This window comes from Phalaenopsis equestris, unplaced genomic scaffold (genome assembly GCF_001263595.1).
Source record: "Phalaenopsis equestris unplaced genomic scaffold, ASM126359v1 Scaffold000134, whole genome shotgun sequence".
In the NCBI taxonomy this organism is placed as follows: Eukaryota; Viridiplantae; Streptophyta; class Magnoliopsida; order Asparagales; family Orchidaceae; genus Phalaenopsis; species Phalaenopsis equestris.
The window spans coordinates 736,569-758,109 of NW_018164576.1; the positions used below are offsets into that span (position 1 = coordinate 736,569).

The window sequence follows — 21,541 nt, forward strand, 5'->3', positions numbered from 1 at the left end:
TTTTTTTTATTAATAATAGAAATGTCAAGAAAATGTTTATTTTTAATAATCATGATTTATCCGTGAATCACACATAATAATACAATATAAATAAGAACAGAGAGAGAATGTGTGAATATTAATATATCAAGATCAATCATGTCTTATTCATAGAATGATTCTTCTATTTATAGAGGAGATAGTATAAAATGATGATATTATATTTCTGTCACTGTTTTAACAGGGCATGCACTTGGGTATTTTTGATAGTTTACACGTGTAAGACTGTCGTCCGGCTAATATTGAATAAAAAAAACTCCTAATCTCAATTTCTCAAAGTCCACTAATTAATATGATCGATATTGAAAGATTTGCTATCTTTTGATATGATAATTATTGTATACATGTTATTATTTTAACAGTACAATAACAATCTCTGGTCCACAAAAAAAAAGTAAAATTCATCATGCTACATTGATCCATATAAAAACCTTTTAATCAAATACAAATTACTTAATTGTGAAGATGTTTTCCTCAAAATAAAAATATTTCATACTGTTCGTATGAAGTCAAATAAAACAACGATCGTAGATTGCATGAATTGAGACAATGATAACACCAAAAAAAGTAATTGATATTATATATATATATATATATATATATAATATTATTGTTTTTTATGCCTAACATTAATTAGAAATAACTATGGTTAAATATGACAACTCGATGGATGGAGACGATTTCCGCGACTTAATTTCCCAACTGAAAGCTGATCCTTTTATCCATCATACAGATTGCATGCATTTCAGTCATCAATGACAATTGGCAGCTGCATCAAAACCAGAGAGCCTCACAGTTTCCTACAAAACCGGGGAGCCACCCGTTACGTACAGTGACTTGTAGAATTATATATATATATATATAGATAGGTAGATAGATAGATAAAGAGAGAGAGAGAGAGACATATACTACAAATATTTAAGCATTTATCTACAGATATGTTGGTTTTCAAAACCAAACTTTAAACGCCAACAAAAATGGAGGAATTTTATTTAGTAGTTCACACACCCTCTACATTTTCTGGTTTAATTTATAAGCAAATACATCACATTTTTCTGAAAATAAAACTAACTAACCACTTAACGGTTTTTCTAATCTATCTACATGTTTTCAAAACCACCTAACCACAAAACGGTTTTCAAAACTTCCTAATACACATGAAAAATGTGCAAAAATACATAAATAATTTCTAGAGACAACTAGATTAACACAATAAGATATAGTTAAGCTGGAGAACTAATCAACTATTGAGTAACAAAAGCTTAGTTCCGAGTATTGAGTTTGAAGTGCTGGATACGAACACGCAGAACCCACATTCCGTATGACTACATGGATCTGTATGCATGGCGCACCTGTAGGACATAACGTGAAATTATTAATTTTCATCTAATCTATCTATTTTTTTATTTAATTGTTGTCAAATCTTGTTGAAACATCAAGGACACCTCAAGAACTATAAATAAGGGGGGTCAAATTCCTTAAATGGATTACAGATAAAAGGAATATTACCCTCTATCTACTCTTCAAATGCTCAAAATGGATGATAGATAAAAAATATATAAATATTACCTCCTACTCTCCATTTCCTGCTCTCTCACTTTCTCTTTCTTTCTTTCTTTCTTTCTGACTCCTTAAGATTTGTGGGCATGACTCACAGACAAATCAAGATCTAGCAATAGGCGCACACACACACACACATGAGTGTGTGTTGTACAATCAGAAGTGATTACATTGGCCAACAAAGGGTCGGGTAGCACTCAACCTGTCCTCTAGTGTAAGCTAGCTAGATAGGTGAATCAAAAGGCAAAGAATGAATAGGCAGACTTGAAATATCACAAATTCATACATAAGGTAGCCAAGGAACTCATGGGTTGGATGCTTATGGGCCAACTATGAAAGTCCAAGTATAAGAGGCCGAGTATGAGATAGGGTTGTGAATTTAGCTCGAAGATCGTTAATCGCCAAATGATTGATTCGAATTTTGGCTCAGATCGAAATAAACAAGCCGAGTTGCGAGTCAAAATTTTTTATCTATTTTTTTTCGAGCCTATTTTGAGCCGACCCCAGCTCGACTGAAAATTAGATCGTTAAGAACATATGATTGTGATTTTAATGAAACTAACTCGAAGATCATTAATCGCTCGAAAATTGATTCAAATTTTGACTCGGATCGAGATCAAATTGAAATAAACGAGCCGAAAACAAGCCAAAATTTTGGATCGAATTTTTTTTGAGCCGATTTTAAGGTGACCCGGCTCGACTCGGTATCAGATCGTTAACAACCATAGCATGAGAATAACCAGAAGCAGAGAATCCCTTCCTCCGGTTCACCAAAGAAGTTAACCGGAAGAAGTTATCTCCAATACCCCAATTTTAGTAGTGATATTACCAATAAGATATAATTGTATGCCTTTAAAGGTTTACAAATGATATAAGTATGGGTATGTCATTTTATGAAAGTTATCCCATATAAATAGGCCATATTAAATATAAATCGGGATCTTGATTCTAATTTTTCTAGTTCATTGGAGCTAGGAAAAATCCTTGGTGATCTTTCTCATTATGCTCATTTCATGGCCAGAAAGCCTTCTTCACAATATGGTTGATTTACTATCTTAACATCCTCATCCACCACTTTCCAGAAGTCCTCGTCACGAGCCGGTTGATCGATTCTCATGACCATATTCTTGTTCTCTCCAAGCAAGCATTCAGAGCCTCATTCATATTCACCTAGCCGGAGCTCTCTACGCAATAGCTAGGAGAAAAAAATTCATCAATAGTATGACCCTATATAGCCAAGAAAAGAAAGTAAAAGCAACATATTATCTACTATAACATGAACAATATTTAAAATGTTTTAACATACATGTTGGCTTAAACTGAGCAGATATTTATGAAATTGTAGGGATCCTCTCTCCATTTCCTGTTTGCTCATAGTTGAATAAGCTTCAGGGAGCTAGAGCGGTCATCTGCGGGGGTGACCCCCCAATCAAATCAGTCACTGGTTGTTTTGCCCTCGGAGTCACTACCATCACGAGAGTGTCTGTTGGAGTCGTCTTAGATGAGTGCTCTTAACCGGAAGATGGGTAGCCCATCTTCCTCTTTGTTGACATATTATGTCTTTTCTCTCTCCTTGTGCGCTTCCATTTACCAAACATGCCCCGAAGCAAATCTTTGTCTAGGATTGATGTTCATGTACAATCAAGAAGATTCATTCTAGCTAGGCATGCACATAGAAAGCAGCTAGATCTTGGAAGTAATGAGAAGATGTTGAACCAAGTGAGTTGATCAAGAGACATCTCATCATTCTATTTATAAGGGACAAAGCCCGAGAATGTAATAGAGTACTAAAATTATGAGCATTAATTAAATTATGATTATTTATTATATCAATTCTCTCATTCTTACCACAGTATAGTTTTCTAGGATGCTAGAGAATCAGAGAACTGCTTATGTATAACTAATTGATTACTCGGACTGCATAAGAATCATATAGCACTCAACCTATACTTCGGTATAAGCCAGCTTGATAGGTGAATCCAAAGGCGAACAACAAAGAGGCCGACTTGGAATAGAAAAAAATACATAAGCCAGACAAGGGGCCGTGGCCCAGATGGTTAGGGCCAAGTATGAGAATCTTCAAAGGTAGAGAACCTCCCCGGTCACCAAAGAAGTCAACCAAAAGAAGATTTCTCCAAGACCATTGCTTAATAGGGATATTACCAATAAGATGGACATTACCAATAAGATGGACGTATAAGCTTAAGGGTCTAGAAAAGATGTAAGGCTAAATATGCCATTTTATGAAGGTCAACCCTTACAAATAAGGGATATTCAATGTAAATTGGGATTTTTTTTCTTTGTTTCCCTTACAAATAAGGGATATTCAATGTAAATTGGGATCCAGAATCTGATTCTGATTTTGCCTTTTTTTTTTTTCTTTGTTTCTTTTTTTTTTTGGTTCAGTGGAGCTAAGGAATAAAACATCTCTGATCTCTCCCACCTCTTCAACATTCTTAACTTCTCAACTATCCAACTTTCTCTCTCTCTCTCTCTCTCTACTCTATGTTATCTTTACTTCACAACACGATATTTCTTGGGTGTGATTTAAGGTCAAATTTGGTTTCAACACGTGCGCGCGCGCGATATATATATATATATATATATATATCACTAATCTCAAAACAAATTCAATAATTTTCAATCTTTTTTGATATAATTTTTAGAATGCTTTTTTTTTTATTAAGTTTTATTGAATTTTAATATTTCATTGATGAATGAAGGACCACATTCATTAATTAACAAGCATCATGTATGTGACATGGATGTTGAACTCAAATTGATAGAGGATTTACACAGATTTAACTAAATTTTATGTATTTATATCCATTTCAAAATAGAATATCAAATATTAAAGATTATTCTCATGTTTAATTTGCTTTTTCAATAATGAATAATCATCAAGAAACTTCAGAAATTTGTAGAGTATTAAGAAATGCTTTACATAAATACCTCCCAATTCGTATGTAATTACATATTTAACACCTAAAATTTGTTTTTTTCCAATTCTACCACCCGAAATCATTTATATCAAATAGAAAATTGTACTATTTTAACAGGTAAATGAGGCATATATGTAAGACTTTAAGTTTAAATATTATATATATATAAATAAATAGGAATTGAGTGGTATGTTCGTAAAGTTCCTCTCTAAAATTGTGTAGAAGTGCATTGTTCTCTCTTATTATGTGCAAGTTGGTCGTGCTATTTGTTGCAGTGATATTTAGCTTTCTGGCTGCGATTTTTTTCTTCTTCTCTGTGGGCTTATCTTGTTTCATCAACATAGCATTTTAATTAATTATTTCACTGTTTGTGTTTGTTGTGTGATGTATGATGGATTCATGAGATGTATACGCAAATAAGGATTTATAAAAAAAAAATTATTTATTTATATTAAATCAGACACCCTTGTCGAAGTTGTTGTATACGTTTATGTTGAAAAGATAGCCCAACCCACTTGTGTGAGGGCAGCTATCCTATAAGGGTTACTAGTAAAGATGTTAATCCATTAGAAAGTGTCACTCAACATTTAGGACTCCAAATTTTCACCCCAAACATTAGGGTGGGGTGTCATATCGACATCTTCTAGTACTCTCATCGCAGTCTTTTCATCAAAACACTAGAGGAGGGTGTTGTACATTATAAAATGTATCTCATCTATTATTTTATTATTTTTCTCCAAGGGAGAAAAATAAGATGGGGATGACTCTCACTCTCCCTAAGAGTTCGCTTACAAAAATAAGATGGGGATGACTCTCACTCTCCCTAAGCGTTGAAGAGAATTCCTCTATTTTTTTTCACTCTAAGATCTTATAACTAAGGGAATCTCTGAGAAGCCAAAATTTTCGGCTTACTGGAGATAAGATTCAATATATTTTCTAAAGTTCTCTCTCAGAAGTTGCATCTCTCTCTCTCTCTCTCTCATTTTCTCTCTGCAATACAAGGTTTTTGTCAGTTGTAAGAACTCACGAACAATACGAGACCCTACGTCTTAAAAGGATTCAATATATGATTGATGTTGAGAGTTGATATGTAGAACTATGATTTCTTTTGAGAGTATTCTTTGAGAGTATTCTTTAGTCAATTTTGATGTTCTTTATGCTAGCATAGAAATTAAGGTTGTTGGATAGAACAATTCCTAACATTTTGTCCCAGTGCAGCAGAGTGAGGTTGGGAGAGTTGGTGTTGAAATCTTGAAGTAGGCCGAGCCATATTATGTTAGTGGGCACATGAGAAAAAAAATATGAACTCAACTTTTATGGAGTACCATGCAACTGTTGGTTGTTTTTTCACACCTTGGGTTTGGAAGGCATTACACTCCGAAATTGTTGGGCATGATGAAAGGAAATATATTTGTTTTGTATTTTCAAAGAAAAACTTGCATGCAAATAAAAAATAAATAAATAATTTATTCTATAATGATTAATTCATAATGCAACTGAATGAAAAACATGAAACTAATCCATCATATATAAAATTTCTATCATAATGTGCTTCGTATGACGTCATGCCGATATTAGCTTGGAAGTTATTGTTATAAGCAAACTCTAACAACAAAATAGTCTTCCCAGCTACCTCTGAAGTCCAAAATGAAAGCTCTCAGCAAGTCGCCTAATGTCTGAATGGTGTGCTCCGACTATCCATCTGTCTGATTATGAAGAGCAGTACTGAAGTCTAATCTTATGCCCATAGCTTCTTGCACTTGTTTCCACAACCTTGAAGTAAATCTCTTATCTCAATTTGATACAATGAAAGTTAGAATTCTAAGAAGTCAAATGATGTTATCTATGTAGATCTTCGCTAATGTATCCACTAAATAGGTCTACTCCATTGATAGAAATTAGGTTGACTTAGTTAATCTATTGTCCACAACCCAAATAACATTACGTCATTGCTTCGATCTCGGTAATACAACCACTAAGATCATGGAAATATCCTCCCATTTCTACTCTGGAATGGGAAGGGGCTGCAATAGACCACCAGGTCTTTGATGTTCGGCTTTTACCATGTGACAAGCCAAAAAACTTAGCTACAAACTTAGCCACATCAAATTTCATGCCCAACTACCAAAATAGCTTCTTAAGATCTTGATACATCTTAGTGCTTCTCGGATGAGCATAATAGGGAGTATAATGTGCCTCACGTAGTAGCTTCTGTCGAAGTTCTTATGATCTAGAACACGCAACCGATCCTGAAATCTCAAAGTGTCATCTTGATAGAAAATAAAGTGAGGCTTGGATTCATTTTTTGTTTGCTCTCTAATTTGTAGTAAATCAGCATCCATCATCTGAGCTTCACAAACACAATCCACAAGTGCAGGATGAATTGATTGTTGGTACATGCTAAAAGTAGCTCATGTCGATACTATCTCAAGCTGGAGTCGCTCCATCTCCTGTGCTAACTCATCCTCCTGTGTGAACATCCAAGCTGCATACATTGAAGATTTTCTGCTTAAAACATCTACGACCACGTTTGCTTTACCAATATGGTACTGTTCTCCAAGTCATTGCCCTTCATTAACTTGAGTTATCACCTTTGTCTCAAGTTAACTTCTTCTGTATGAAAAAATACTTCAAGCTTTTATGATTGTTGAAGTCTTCGCAACGAATGTCATATTGATAGTGCCTCCAAATCTTAAGTACAAAAATAACTGCAACTAAATCCAAGTCGTGGGTAGGATAACTCCTTTCATGCACCTTAAGTTGTTTAGAGGCATAAGCTACAACTTTGTCATGCTGCTTCAAAACACACATCAATATTTGATGTGAAGCATCATTGTAGATCTTAGATCCATATGTGTCATGGGAAATGGTGAGAAGTGGGGTTGTTATCAGGTAACTCTTTGAGTTTTTGAAAACTCTGCTCACAAACATCAGACTATTCAAACTTAACAACCTTCTGAGTCAAGCTTGATAGAGGTATATGAAAAAACCCTTCAACAAATCTCTGATGGTATCCAGCTAATCCCAAAAAACTATGAATCTCAGTAGCAGTGCTAGACCTCGACCAATCTATTCTTTTCTTAACCATTTCAAGATCCATAAAAATTCCAACTTAACTAACAATGTGTCCTAAAAATGCCACTTTTCAAAGAAAAATTTGCACTTAGAGAATTTGGCATAAAGTTTATTCTCTAAAAGAGTTTTTTCGTGCTACTTTGAGAAGTTGGACATGCTCCTTTCCTTCTTGAAGTAGACTAAAATATCATCGATGAAGACTATAACAAATTGATCCTTGTAGGACTTGAAAACTTTATTCATCAAATCTATGAAGGCCACAAGGAAATAGTCAAACTAAATGACATAACAAAAAATTCATAATCCCTATATCAATATCAAAAAGTAGACTTTGAAACATGTTCATTCTTGATCTTTAACTAATGATAGCCTAATCGGGGGTCGGTCTTGGAAAACACAGAAGAACCTTCTAATTGATCAAACAAATCATCCATATGAGGTAGTGTGTACTTGTTCTTTAGGTTCACATTATTCAACTCTCAGTATTCAATGCACAACTGCATGCTTCCATCTTTTCTTTTCACGAAAAGAACTGGTGCTCCCCGAGGCAAAACACTAGATCAGATGAATTCTTTATCAGCCAAGTCTTGCAACTGAATCTTGAGCTCTTGGAGCTCCATAGTGGTCGTCTGATATGGTGCTTTAGAAATTGGAAAGGTCCCCGAAATTAGGTTTATAGTAAACTCAATCTCACAATCTAGTGGTAAGTCAGGTAAATCTTCAGAAAATACATCGACAATTTCTCGAACCACTGAGAAACTATCTAAGCTAACACCAGCTTTTTCGGAATCCATCACATGAGTTAGATAGCCAGTACACCCATGGGAGATCAACTTATAAGTCTTAATTATCAAAATTAGACAAGAAATGACTCATGTGCTACCCTTGAAGTAAAAGGAAACTAAGCCAGACATGCAGAGATTCACCCATCTCTTATGACAATATAAATGCATGATCTGTAGATAATTGGTCAATATCAAGATTACATCAAACTCAGCTAGTGGGAATACTATGATAGTAACAGGTACATACATGTCATTGATGATAATGTCATAATCACAAATGCACTTAGTAACGATCACAGGTGAGCCAGATGGTAGTGCAAATGCACTTAGTAACGATCACAGGTGAGCCAGATGGTAGTGCTATTGATAGATGTGATTGTAATGGGAAAATCAATGCACTAGATGTACTTTTGTTTGATATGAATAAATGAATTGCCCATAGTCAAATAATACCCTTGTCAGTTGCTTTAAAATAATGATGATACATGTAACCACATAGGGAGCTTCATGAGTTTCTTCTCGCGTCATAATGAATGCTCACAGTAAAATTACCTATGTGGGATGCTCTGAAGCTTGAGCTAATTGAGGTTGGTATTGTACTATTGAGGTTGTTGATATATCGGTGACAATTGTTAGGGTTGATGGTACTACTGATACTGTGGTGCACGAGTATGTGACTGATACGGATGAGATGCCAAAATTTGTTGTTGTTGTTGTTGAGGCTTAAAATAATTCTATTTTGCTTGACCCTTTTTGTAATGCGAAATTATCAGCTATTTGAATAATGTCATTATTCTTATATTTAGACTGAGAATGATTTTTCTGGGTGTATGTCACTTGTAGCTAACTTTAAACTTTGAGGGGATAATCCTTAGTTTTATGGTCGGTACAATAGCAGTTGAAGCATGTGCCAACGACCAAGCTACACATCCAAGAATGCCATTTTTTGTATTGTATGCATCAAAGATTTGTTTTTGATTTCTGTGCCTGGTGACTTTGATGCTTCTTCTTTAAGGAACTCCCATTAGCTTGTGTACCTGAATTGCTCCACTTCCAAGCATGTTTTTTTCTCGCATCCATCGACCTATATCTCTACATGAATAGCTTGATCCATCAGTTCTCTGTAAGTCATACATTTAAAGGCTGATGGGCGCCTATGGATGTCCTTTTTCAAGCCAACAAGTTGGTGAAAGATCTTTTGATCTTCACGTTGATTAATCGAAGGGATGAAATGGACGATCCTACAGTTTGTGTCTCGTACTTCAGAACAGTCTTCATCCCCTGCTCTAGCTTCCTTAAGTCATTCATGAGCTTGGCTTGGTTTGCTATAGGGAAAATTGTCCCATGAATAATATTTCAAATTTTTCCTAATAAACTATCGTGTCTAGTATAAACGTGTTGTAGCTGTGATTTTCCCACCAATCATTAGCTCCTATGCAACTGGAACGTCACAATATCTACCTTACGGTTTTCAACATACTTTATCCCTCGAAACCTCTTCTTGATATCATGGAGCCATGCATCAAATTCAATCGGGTTTACCATGCCATTGAAGGTAGAAGAATGCATTTTCAGAAATCGATGAATCAATTGATCCAAAGTGCTCACATTGGTCATTGCCATTAGTCGATCGAGTTGAGCCATCGTGATGACCCCTAGTGGTACTTGTTGAGTGGCTTATAGTGTTGATTGCATCGCTTGTTGGATAGCTTGAACCATTTGTGCAATTTAGGCTGTAAAATTAGCTTGTAACTCTTGAGTAACATTCTATGTTACCTGATACACCTAAAATATATAGTATTTTTAGACACATTTTTATACCTATTTTTGAGATATTGCGCTTTAATGGAAGGTATTTGTATGTTTTTCTTTCAGGTACAAGTAAAAATGTGAAAAATGTTATTTTCTTTCAGGTACAATATGTTTTTCTTTCAGGTACAAGTAAAAATGTGAAAAATGTTAAAAGAAGTGAAAAAGAATCAAATTTGGAGCAAATAGGTGAAAATTGTGCTAAAGTGTTCGGGCGCTTAAGCGCCAGTTCCGGCACTTAAGCGCCAGTTAATCAGAGAAGGCCGCGCCTAAGCGCCAGAGGCCTCACACTTAAGCACTAGAGGCAGTTATTTGACGGTTTTCTTCATTTGGCCGAATTTTGAAGAGGTATTTGTGGCACCTATTGGCTAAAGATGGCGGTTATGACCACTATGAACGAAAATATAATTAAAAGAGTTGTGAAAGGAGACATCCTTTGGAGAATACATCAAATTTGAACACATTTTGAAGAATTGTCAAAGAACCTCTTGGAGATTTATAAAAGAAGAGAGTTTTTACATTTGAAATGGGTGCTTGAAGAGGGAGAGAGTGTTGGAGTCGTGAGAAGAAGCTTGCGGAGAATCTTGTGGAGAGATTCAAGAACCACAAAATTTACTTTTTTCCTTTTGTTTTTAGTTTTATTTTGAGAGTTAAGAGTGTTGTAAAAGAGAAGAGATTCAAGAGAACTTCAAGAGTTCGGTGGAGGATTTGAGATAAGTTTTTATCTTTTGTTTTAAACTACTTTTGGTTTTAGTCGAGACTTCTTGTTGGTTTGACAATGATTTTTACTTTTAAACTAAATTATGGTTTTGTCTTCATGGATTCTGAGTAGTTTTCTTTATCTTTCTCCTTAAAATGATAATTAATTAAAGTGTTGGATGGAAGTTGTGGAGAGTATTGATCTTTAATGTTGGAAGAAGTTGTGATGATTTAAATCCATGAACTTCATTTACTTCTTGATTTGGCTTATCAGATGTTAAAATTTGTTGTGAGAACATGTAAGAAATGGGCAGGTATTGTCTCAGCCAACAATTGGAAAGAATCACATGATGTTGTATGAATGAGAATGTAATTCATATGATTTAGTGCAAATAAATTGGAAAATAATTATTGAAGGGTGTAGAGTTAGAGGACTTTAAAGTGACAGATTAAAGTCCCCAACTTGATTTATTGTTTTAGGTTTTGATACGAGATGTTAGCCCCCAGGTGGAGGGAATCGAGGGAACTCTAGAGTGAGAGCTGGTATCTTCCCTGCCTAGTCGGTCTTCAAAATTATTCAAACTTTAAATTAAACAATGTTCTTTATAGCATCTCTAGTAAGGGTAAAAAATATTATTGCTCCTATTTGACACAACATAATTTGCATACTTCCACAACAAAATTCCTATACTTATTACTGATTCATGATAAGGAGAAAGATTTTTATCAAATTTAGTGTTTTTCTTTACATAAACTCGGGTTATCTTTTTAAATTGTTATTGTTATGTCAAAATATCAAAAATACCAAAAAGACTTGCATTTTAATTGCGAAAATATTTATGATTTAAGTAATTGTCCTTTTAGAATAGAAAGTTTGTTGTTTAAAAGTGCATATTGCATAATTTCTCTGTGGGTTCGATATTCATGTCTTAATCAAAAAATCTTATATTACTTGTGTGGTACTTATATTACTTGATAACGATATGTATACTTGTGTGACGGTGGTTAGGGTCGATTCGAGAAAGCGACAAGGGAGAGCGGGAACCAAATCAGGAAGGTATCATTCGAGAAAGCGACAAGGGAGAGCGGGAACCAAATCAGGAAGGTATCTGGAAAGGAAAGATCAAAATTTCGGGAGGCAGTGACGTAGAAGGAAAAAAACGTGCGGATGGAAAGGATAAGAAGAAATTTTTAGGACCTCCAAGAAATGAGTGTTGAATCGAAAAGTATAGTGACCTGTTGTTGATTAATGATGGATGAGATTGGTTGCCTAGGTTGAATTGAAAATTATTTATAAAGTAATGTACACCTTGCTTATTGAATTTTGTCTTTAACGTGTGAAGTTGCAATTTTAGAAGTAGGTGTTGTTGTGTTGGTTTGTCCATGAATTAACACAATCGGTTCTAGGCAAAGGCAATATCGAGCCAAGTTATTGCTATGCATTGCAATGAACCGATTGTTTGACGATGAATGATGGAGTTGTCACTTGGTTTGTCATGGGAGGAGTTAGTGAGAGTTTTTCCTAAACTTGGAGTTTGAAAAGTTTGTACATTCGACATAATTGATAATCAAGTCATTGGATGTGAGATAGGGGTGTCAAAAATTGATATATAAAATGACCCCATCCCCCAAGAAAAAAAAAACACCTATAATGATACATAAAAGAAAAAAAAAACTAAAAATATATTTTATTTGTTGTTTACTTGTTTACTTTGTGGGTTTTTCCTTTGTTTCCTCTCTTGTTTTGTGATATAAATAAAAATTATGCTTTTATTTTATACAATTTTTTATTGATGATATTTTATATGATGTCAAAAATTTATATAATATATGAAACTTTAAATTTGAATATGCAAATAAATAAATCAAAGGGATAAAAACTTGATTTTTTTTTTCTACCGTTCTCTGCCTCCCCCCACCTGTCTCGATACCGCCATGGCGGCGTGGGTCTCCTCCCCCTTCTCCGTAGTCGCCCGCACAGCCATCAAAACCCTAGATTTCCTCTTTAATGTTATCCATCTCCCTCGCCGGAGCTGCAGTTCTTCCGGCTACGAGATGAACTCCGCCGACAACGGCGACACCGTCTCTGCATCTATCACCGAAGATCCCGACACCGGCATCCTTCCCTTTGGTGAATCTCTTCTCTACAGACTCTCCCACCACATCCCCCAGCATCGTCGCTCCCTTTCCCCTCCAGATTCTAATGGCCAGCCACGCCACAGTGACCACTACAACCCGCTCATGAAGGCTTTCGGTCGGTTCGGCGAAACCGACGAGACTATCAGCCTCCTTCGCGGGATGAATAAACCCAACGTTAGATGCTATGCTACTGCAATGGATGCCCTAATCCGTGCCGGCCGCTATCAAGAAGCCGAGTCCGTCTTCAGCCAAATGATCTCATCGGGTATCGCCCCCGATTCTGTTGCCTACTCTATCCTTGTTAAGATGTACTGTTTTCATTACAAACACTTCGCTTCTGCCCGCAATCTCATTCAATTAATGGTGGATCGAGGCTGTAGACCGGATGTTGTGACGTATTCTACTGTGATCTCGGGGCTCTGCCGTGCTGGTAAAGTGGATGAAGCTTTCTCTGTTTTGAATTCAATGCTGAAGGATGATTGCATTATAAATGCTCACACCTACACCCCCATCCTCCAGGCTTTTTGCGCTGAAGGGAAGATCGATTTGGCCCGTGAGCTCATGGAGAAGATGAGGAACTTGGGCTGCCCTCCTGATGTTGTGAGCTATAACGTACTCATCCATGCCCTCTGTAACGATGGGGATTTTGTTGAAGTCGACAGAATTCTTTGTGAGAGTTCTAATACTGGTTGGGAGCCAGACTCTGTTTCATACAATACTTATATCGGCGGGCTGTGCAAGAGGGGGATGATTGATGAGGCGTTCAAGCAATTGGATGTAATGCTGAATAAATCATTGCACCCTACTGAAGTGACTTTGAATATACTGTTAGGTCTGTTGTGTCGTGATTCAAAGATTATGGAGATTATATTCTTTTTGGAGAAGAGCTTCGAGCTCAGGCTTGATGTTGGTGCTGCTACCTATAACACTGCCATGACCAGGCTCTGCGAGCTTGGAGAGTATTCAGCTATTCCGAACCTCTTGTCTGATATGTTCAAGAAGGGAATAATACCTGATGTACAGACCTTTAACATTGTTATTTTGAGCCTTTGCAGGGCTGGAAAACTCTATAAAGCTAAGCATCTTTTTAAAAGCAAAGCTTTTTCTCCAGATATTGTGACATGTAATATCCTTTTACACGAGTTTTGTTTGGCTGGAGAGTTTGATGAATTTCATCAGTTGCTGGGTGAGATGGGTTCCGGGCAGATCTCCCCCGACGCCATCACCTACAATATAATTGTAGATGGTCTTTGTTGGGATGGAAAGTTTTCAGAGGCTATTGAGTTTGTTAGGTCCATTGATTTGGAATTCAAATCCGATCATGTTGCGCATCTGGCTTTTGGGTTAGTTAAGGGTGGAAGGGTTGGAGATTTGTTGAGGCTGCTTGGAGAAATGATTGAGAAGGGTTTACTGCTGGATGTTCGCTTGTTTGAATTTATGATACAAGCGTTCTGTAGGAAGGGTTCTTGTGAGAGCATAGAGATATACAAAATCTGTCTTATTCTCGACAAAATGCTTCGAAGAGATTAGTCCTCTGAGAGACCTAACATATTCAACAATGTACAAATCCAATCAAAGTGGTTTTTGAAGGCCTGCTTATTGCAGGTAATTTTCTCCTTTCGGCTGTAAATTGCAGGCTTTTGACGGTGAAAATTTTGCATTTGTCTTATTCTGGACAAAATGCTTTGAAGGAATAGTCCTTTTGCGAGACTTAACATTTTCAACAATGTACATATCTAATCAAAGTGGCTTTTGAAGGCATGCTTATTTTAGGTAATTTTTATTTTTCTGCTGTAAATTGCAGGGCTTTTGACAGTGAAAAATTTGTATCGAATCAAAGCCTGAACTTTTAATCCATTTTTTTCTTCTGTTAAGCATGTTTAATTTTGCAAGAACTTTTCTATGGCTTGAATTTGCCCAACAATTTTCCGTCAATCTGTGGAGTTTTCTCTATTACTTTGTAATTATACAACGCTTTGATATTGAGTTAGCTTGACAATAACTTTACCCATGATTGGTGCTGCTTCATTAGCAAATTATCTTTTTTGGATGAAAGTTCTATTTTCTTTGCATGTTACTGCCATCTGCGTGGAGCCAAGAGTGTTTACTGCAATTTAACTTTTTTGAGCATCGTACATACCTTAGTTCTCTAGGTTTAGTTTAATGCTTAAACAGCTTTTAACTTTAACAAACTTAACAACTAAATGGTATTTTCCTTTAGCTAACCAGGGCAACACTTTGTTTACCTACAATTCGAGAGGTAGGTAATCTCTCCCAATTCCTACCACTCGGGAGGTAGGAGATCTCTCACAAACCCTAAACTTAAGACTCACAACACTAATCTCTTGCATCACCTTAACCTTAAACATACTATAATAAACACAACATAATAAATTGCTTATAGGATAATAAAAGACAAATTTTCCCTCAGGTGTCAATCTAACATTATTGTACTATCAAAAGACACCTTGTCTTAGATGGTTTGGTCACATTAAACGTTGACCATCTGATGACCCGATTAGGAGAGTAGATGTTTTAGATTCGACTTATGTTAAGAAAGGCAACGGTAGACTTAGGAAGACTTTTTTAATTGTATAAAAAATGATCTTAATTTATTAGAATTAAATGAAAATATGCACTAAATAGGACGCAATGGAGAAAAAAGGATTCATGTAGCCGACCCCACGTAATGGGATTAAGGCTTTGTTGTTGTTGTTGCTGCTGATTGTCTTCTCGTCAAAGACTGTGAAAACTTGTAATGTTCAATTTTTGTAACGGTGTCCTTATTTAAACTTATCATCACACCAAAAATATAGCACTCGTAATGGGATTAAGGCTTTGTTGTTGTTGTTGTTGCTGATTGTCTTCTCGTCAAAGAGTGTGAAAACTTGTAATGTTCAATTTTTATAACGGTGTCCTTAGTTAAACTTATCATCACACCAAAAATATAGCACCTGGGCTAGCTTCTCTTGGATCTCTGTCTCTGTAAGACGCTTGAGTGTCGCCCATGGTTGTGGCCCATGATTATTATCTTGTGAAGCCTCCCTGAACTTCTATTATTTTAATTTTTGGTGTTGTCATGGTTGTCGTAGCTTGGTATGACGCTCCACTTGTGCTGCTCCTTTTAGCTCATTTCATTGCATTATGATCTTCAACCAACTGCGTTAATTCCATAGTTTCTCCCAAGTCTCGCGGTCTCAACGGACGAAGTGTTGCATGTATGTAGGGATTTAGACGCTTCATGAAGTTCCCCTCCAATACTACTTCAGAAATCCCCCTCAGTTGTCTCGATAATAGCTTGAATCTATCTCTATACTTCATAGCAGTCCATTCCTGAGTCAATGCAAAGAATTGATCATGTGGGTCTTCTTTCTGAATGGCTTGGAAATGTTCCAACAAGCAATCCCTGAATTCTTCTCAGGTTCTGATTGGTTGACGTTGTTCTCTTTATTGGTACCACGCTTTTGCCAGCAATTTGTCTTCCTTTGTCAACCCATCAACAACAAAGTATCCCTTCACGTGATTGACCCAACTGTATGCATCATCTCCTTCCATAAAGCGGGGTTTGGGTTCCCTTCCTCGACTCATATTGATTTTTCTTCTTCCATAAGTCTAACTCGTCCTATAATCAGTTAACCCTCCTTCATAGGCTCTTGTATCTCCTTCCGCTCGAAAAAATGTTGTAACAAAAGGCACTGACATCGTCGGATGCAACCCTCGGTTGGGGTCCCATGCACTGTGGTTTCCTATTTCGGGTCGGAATCCTTCGAATTGATTTTCTCTTGCCCTGAATCGCATGTCATTCCATTCTGCCTGCTGACGCTTGTTCCAACCATCTGGATATCATGTTATTCCTTTCAAGTGTTTTCATTCGAGTATGCTTCTAAATCCTTTGCTCTATCCCGCTATAAGTGGAGGGCGGTTTGCGTGGGACTCCACATTCTTCTTTATCATTTTTTCTAAGGTTGCAAATTTCCTTTCCAATCTCCCCTTTATGGTTGAAAAATTCTCCTCCATTCTGAATATGATTTGATTGATCTCTTCCTCTAATGTTTTCTCCAATTCATCTACATTCTTGGACGTCATTACTCCCTCTACAATTTTGGAACTCTTTTATGTTGAAATTGCAATGATTGAAATTTATGTAAGCGGTTTTGGTGCGAGACTCTGGACATTGCGATCCTCTTGTTGGCCTCTATTAATCAAAATTATAGTCCGCAACAAATCCACTAATCATGATAGCGACGTACTGTGATTTGTTCATTTTCATATGCACGTTTGTACCCTGTGATCTCGCCATTGGCTTCCCAACTAGGAAAAAATTGCGACACACAACGTTGAACACAATTCCGATCATTTACCGTGTACGCTACAATGTGTCTCTGTTTCTTCGCAGCTAGCTCTAATCGCCACCGGGTCACGATGACAGAGGAGGAGAAGAAAGAAGGAAGTCTCGGGTCTCTGTAAAATGTGATATCGTTGTTGTTTTCTCCACAAAATCACATACCACGATCCTGTCGTTGCCTTCTCCGTGAAGAAGGGAGTTTTGGGGCTCTGTAAGCTGCAATCATGTCATTGCTTTCTCTATCAAATCAAGTACTGCAATCCCGTCATTGCCTTCTCCGCAAAGAAAAAATGGAGTTTCGGGTCTCTGTAAGCTGCGATCCCCATCGTTGCCTTCTCCTTGAACTTTAATCACGATTGTATGACGAACCAGCATCATGTGTAGTTCAAGAAGCCGTCGGCTGCTTCTCTTGCTGGTTTTTCCCATAAATTTTGCTCTAATATTAATTTGATAGGATTCTTCGTAGAAATTAGGGCAAATATATTTTATTGCAAGAACATCAAACATTTTACACAAATACAAATATGAACCCCTACAATTCGAGCGGCAGACAATCTCTCCCAATTATAACAATTAGAGAGGTAAGAAATCTCTCTCAAACCCTAAATCTAAGACTCACAACAATAACCTCGTGCATTACCCTAATCCTAAACATATTTGCCCTATTTATACTAAACAATAATAAATGACAAAAGACTAAATTTCCCATAGGTTAATAAAAGACAAATTTACCCTTAGGTGTCGATCTAATTGGCGACTGACAGAGTGTTTTATTCTGACTCTTTTTATTAAGCAAGGCTATAACAAATGTCTTATACTTTGATTGGGAGAATCACCAACAAAATCTCTTTTGTATTGACTAGACCACATTGCTAGTCTATGTTGATCCATGTTTAGCTGGGATACACATCTCCCAAGATATTTGAGAGTGACTCATTCGATTCAATCTAGTATGCATTTTGGCTAAGCCCCTGATGAGAGTATTCTGTTGCTAAGAACACTCTATTTGTCTATCAATTTATCTAGTTAGTCTACTTGAACTTGACTAGGATATCTTATCTAGAACCTTATTGACTCTTGTGTCTATTCTTGGTGAAATAGCATCATTATGCATTGGAACATCTTCTATATCCAAACTTATGACTATTTTTTTTGACTTGGTTGAATTTTATTACCTTGTCGATGGTCATGTTGAATTGATTAGAGCGTTTTATCTCTATAAATTTGTCCACGACTCATCGGTATACCTTGATATATGACGTTAGCGTTTAGACTCTAGTCATCTAACTGCAATATGCCTTTGATTAAGAGGTAGTGGATTAGAAAAATTCCTATCTCTACACCACTTGATGTTCCATCTCCAATTATGGAGGCCATTGAGATGGTTCCAAAAGGAACCGTGCCCCTTAGTTGATCTTATCTTGGATTCACCTTTGATGATTCTTGAGGTTGAATCTAAGATAGATCCAAAGGATTGGCTTGAGCCAGACCATGTACACATCTTCATAGGATTTGCAAATCCTCATGATGCAATTCCTCATGATTTGGGGGATTCGAACTAAGTCTTGATGACCAAATCCCTTTACTTTAATGAATTTTCATCTAAGTTTTGGGAACACCTCAAAATGACTAGATGGGTGTCATTAAAATGTAAGTAGTTTCAGAGACTATTTAGGTCTCTTACTTTTCTATTTGGCTAAACCAATGGAAACTTAACAAGTAATAAATCATAAAATTCTAAAAATTTTTATTTCTCATAAATTTGTGTCAAAAGAAATTTCTTTATTATAAAGGAATCTCTACCAGATGTAGAAATTCTCAAGAAAAATAAAAAGTGTAAAAGGCTTCAAAAATAAAAAAAAACTGGCCAACACTCCTAAGAAGAAGCTCGGGGTGAGTGAAAAATAAAAAATTTACATTTTGTTGATTTTAAAATTTTTTTGATAAGATCCTTAGGATATTATGTTCAGAGAATTGTTCAAGTGAAATTAGGATGATAATAAATCAATAATTTATTTAAAGACATCTCTAAAATGAATATATTTTCTTAACACCCACCTGAATATGAATGACGAGGCATGCTTAGGCTAAGGGTGAAAAGAATTAAAGGAAAGAGTTAAGAGAAGAATACTTAAAAAAAAAACACACCTGGACCTCTCTAATATTTTGTTTGGTATTTCTGGTCATGAGTCTAGGATGCCCATGTGTGAGCTCCTCATACCAAATTGATTTGATATGTCAAGCCAAATCATTTACGATAACAACTTAGCAAGGAATAAAATAATCTATATGCTAATAAAAAAATATTTATGCAACGAAAGGCTCTCAGTAGCTTTGTGGGATGTTGTACGTCATACTGTACACCCATCTTTGCTTCATGCATCGACCCTCTGGGTCTAACAATTCTTCCTTGAAAGTTGATTTTCCTTTTGCATGGGTTTTCACCCATCTTTTTTGCGCCATATTTCTTGAAGGGCATGATATACAACAAAAATATGATATGTTCTCAATCTTCTTTCTTGAACTATTCATATAACATGAATTTGTGCTTTAAAAAAGCTTGGAAATTGAATTATAGACATCTTATAAATCATGTTTTAAATAATAGTGATTGCTTTAGCATGCTGCAATCTTACTTTTTTTTTCTTTTTTTATGCAAAAATAAACTATGTTTGCTTTGTCACAACTTTAATGGCATAGGGCGCACAACAATATTTTATAAATTATTTGTGAATTCTAGTCGTTAATTAAAGATCAACTATTGCCACACATACTCTCATTATATTTATTTTCACAGTTTATGTTTATTAAATTATGTTTTAGTGCGCGATTTTAAAATTTATTTTGGGAAATTTACATGTGCAGAACACAATTCTTATGGATTTTTAGGCATCTCATACCTAAAGTTTCATTTTTACACAAGTAGCACTTTATATATGGATGAAAAGATGGATTTGACTATGAAAAGATGGAAGATGGATTTGACTATTAAAAGATGATAATGAGTGTTATTTTTCATATGGTACTTGTAAATTTGGAAGTTTTGGTGTGAGATAGGTGAATCCATAAGTATTGGATGCCATGTATGTAAAGGTCCCTTTATTTTTATAATGTTGAAACTACGGCAATGCATAACTTTAGTTATTAGTAATATTTACCATTTGTTCCTAATGGCTCAATAATTTTGATCCTTCTGTACTTATGTAGATTTTGAAGCACCTATTATTACCTTTAAAAGGGATGATTCTGAAGTTTTGAAGTCTGGATAAACCAATGCTTTTGTGAGTTTTAGATTTTTCCCGCAGCATCTGAATCTAATTATTCATAATAGTAATAATTTGAATTTTTTTTTTCGTAGTGACCTGTTTATATATGAAAGTACGTCGATGATGGAGCTAGCAGCATAACTGGAGCAAATACAAAATGGCAGTAGGCTATGGTATGTATGATATATTCAAATACTATTTACGAATTTTCTTTGGGATGTGTAAAATATAAAATTTAAATTTATTATCCATGTATTGCATTGATCTTAATTGCTATTATTTGAGTTAGGATATCCCGATATTTTTTTGAGTTTGCCATATTTATAATCTGAAATGTTGTATAATTTGTTACTTTTTTCATCATTCTTCATGCAACTTATTAATGTCACAACTTTGTCAAGATGTATTTAGCTGCCTTGCAGAGATTTCTAGGCTTCTTTTTTTCAATTTAACTTCTGATTTGTTAATAAAAAATCTTATTTGATAATAATTTATGTGTTTTCTTTCAGATTAATCTAGTATCGGAAACTATGGAGATGATGATAGATTTTAGTAAACTAGCTTTGGTGTACTTGCAACTTGAAGATTAACTTGAATGGAAGAAATAAACGCCTATAAATTTGTCCAAGTCTTAAAAGGCTTGAAAAGTTTTGGCTATAAAGCCTGGGTTGGGTTGAGCTTCTCTTATAGAAATAATGAGTGCTTCTACTGTAGAACAAAAAAATTGTTATGAAGAATTCAGCATCCAACCAAAGTTTTGGCTATAAAGCCTGGGTTGGGTTGAGCTGCTCTTATAGAAATAATGAGTGCTTCTACTGTAGAATAAAAAAATTGTTATGAAGAATTCAGCATCCAACTATTATTGCGTGGTAGTTTAGGTTG

General features: G+C 35.6%; 1 protein-coding gene across 1 annotated transcript; it reads left to right on the plus strand.

The window, feature by feature from the left end:
- Positions 1 to 12,822: 12,822 nt before the first annotated feature.
- LOC110021458 (pentatricopeptide repeat-containing protein At1g09900-like) lies at positions 12,823 to 21,394 on the plus strand. Its single transcript, XM_020719955.1, has 4 exons — positions 12,823 to 14,653; positions 20,601 to 20,674; positions 20,752 to 20,832; positions 21,169 to 21,394. Exon 1 carries the CDS (start codon positions 12,845 to 12,847, stop codon positions 14,576 to 14,578), a length of 1,734 nt encoding a protein of 577 aa, XP_020575614.1. The 5' UTR covers positions 12,823 to 12,844; the 3' UTR covers positions 14,579 to 14,653; positions 20,601 to 20,674; positions 20,752 to 20,832; positions 21,169 to 21,394.
- Positions 21,395 to 21,541: the final 147 nt, after the last annotated feature.

Coding starts and splice junctions, on each gene's coding strand:
- LOC110021458 (XM_020719955.1), top strand. CDS start 12,845: ATGGCGGCGTGGGTCTCCTCCCCCTTCTCCGTAGTCGCCCGCACAGCC.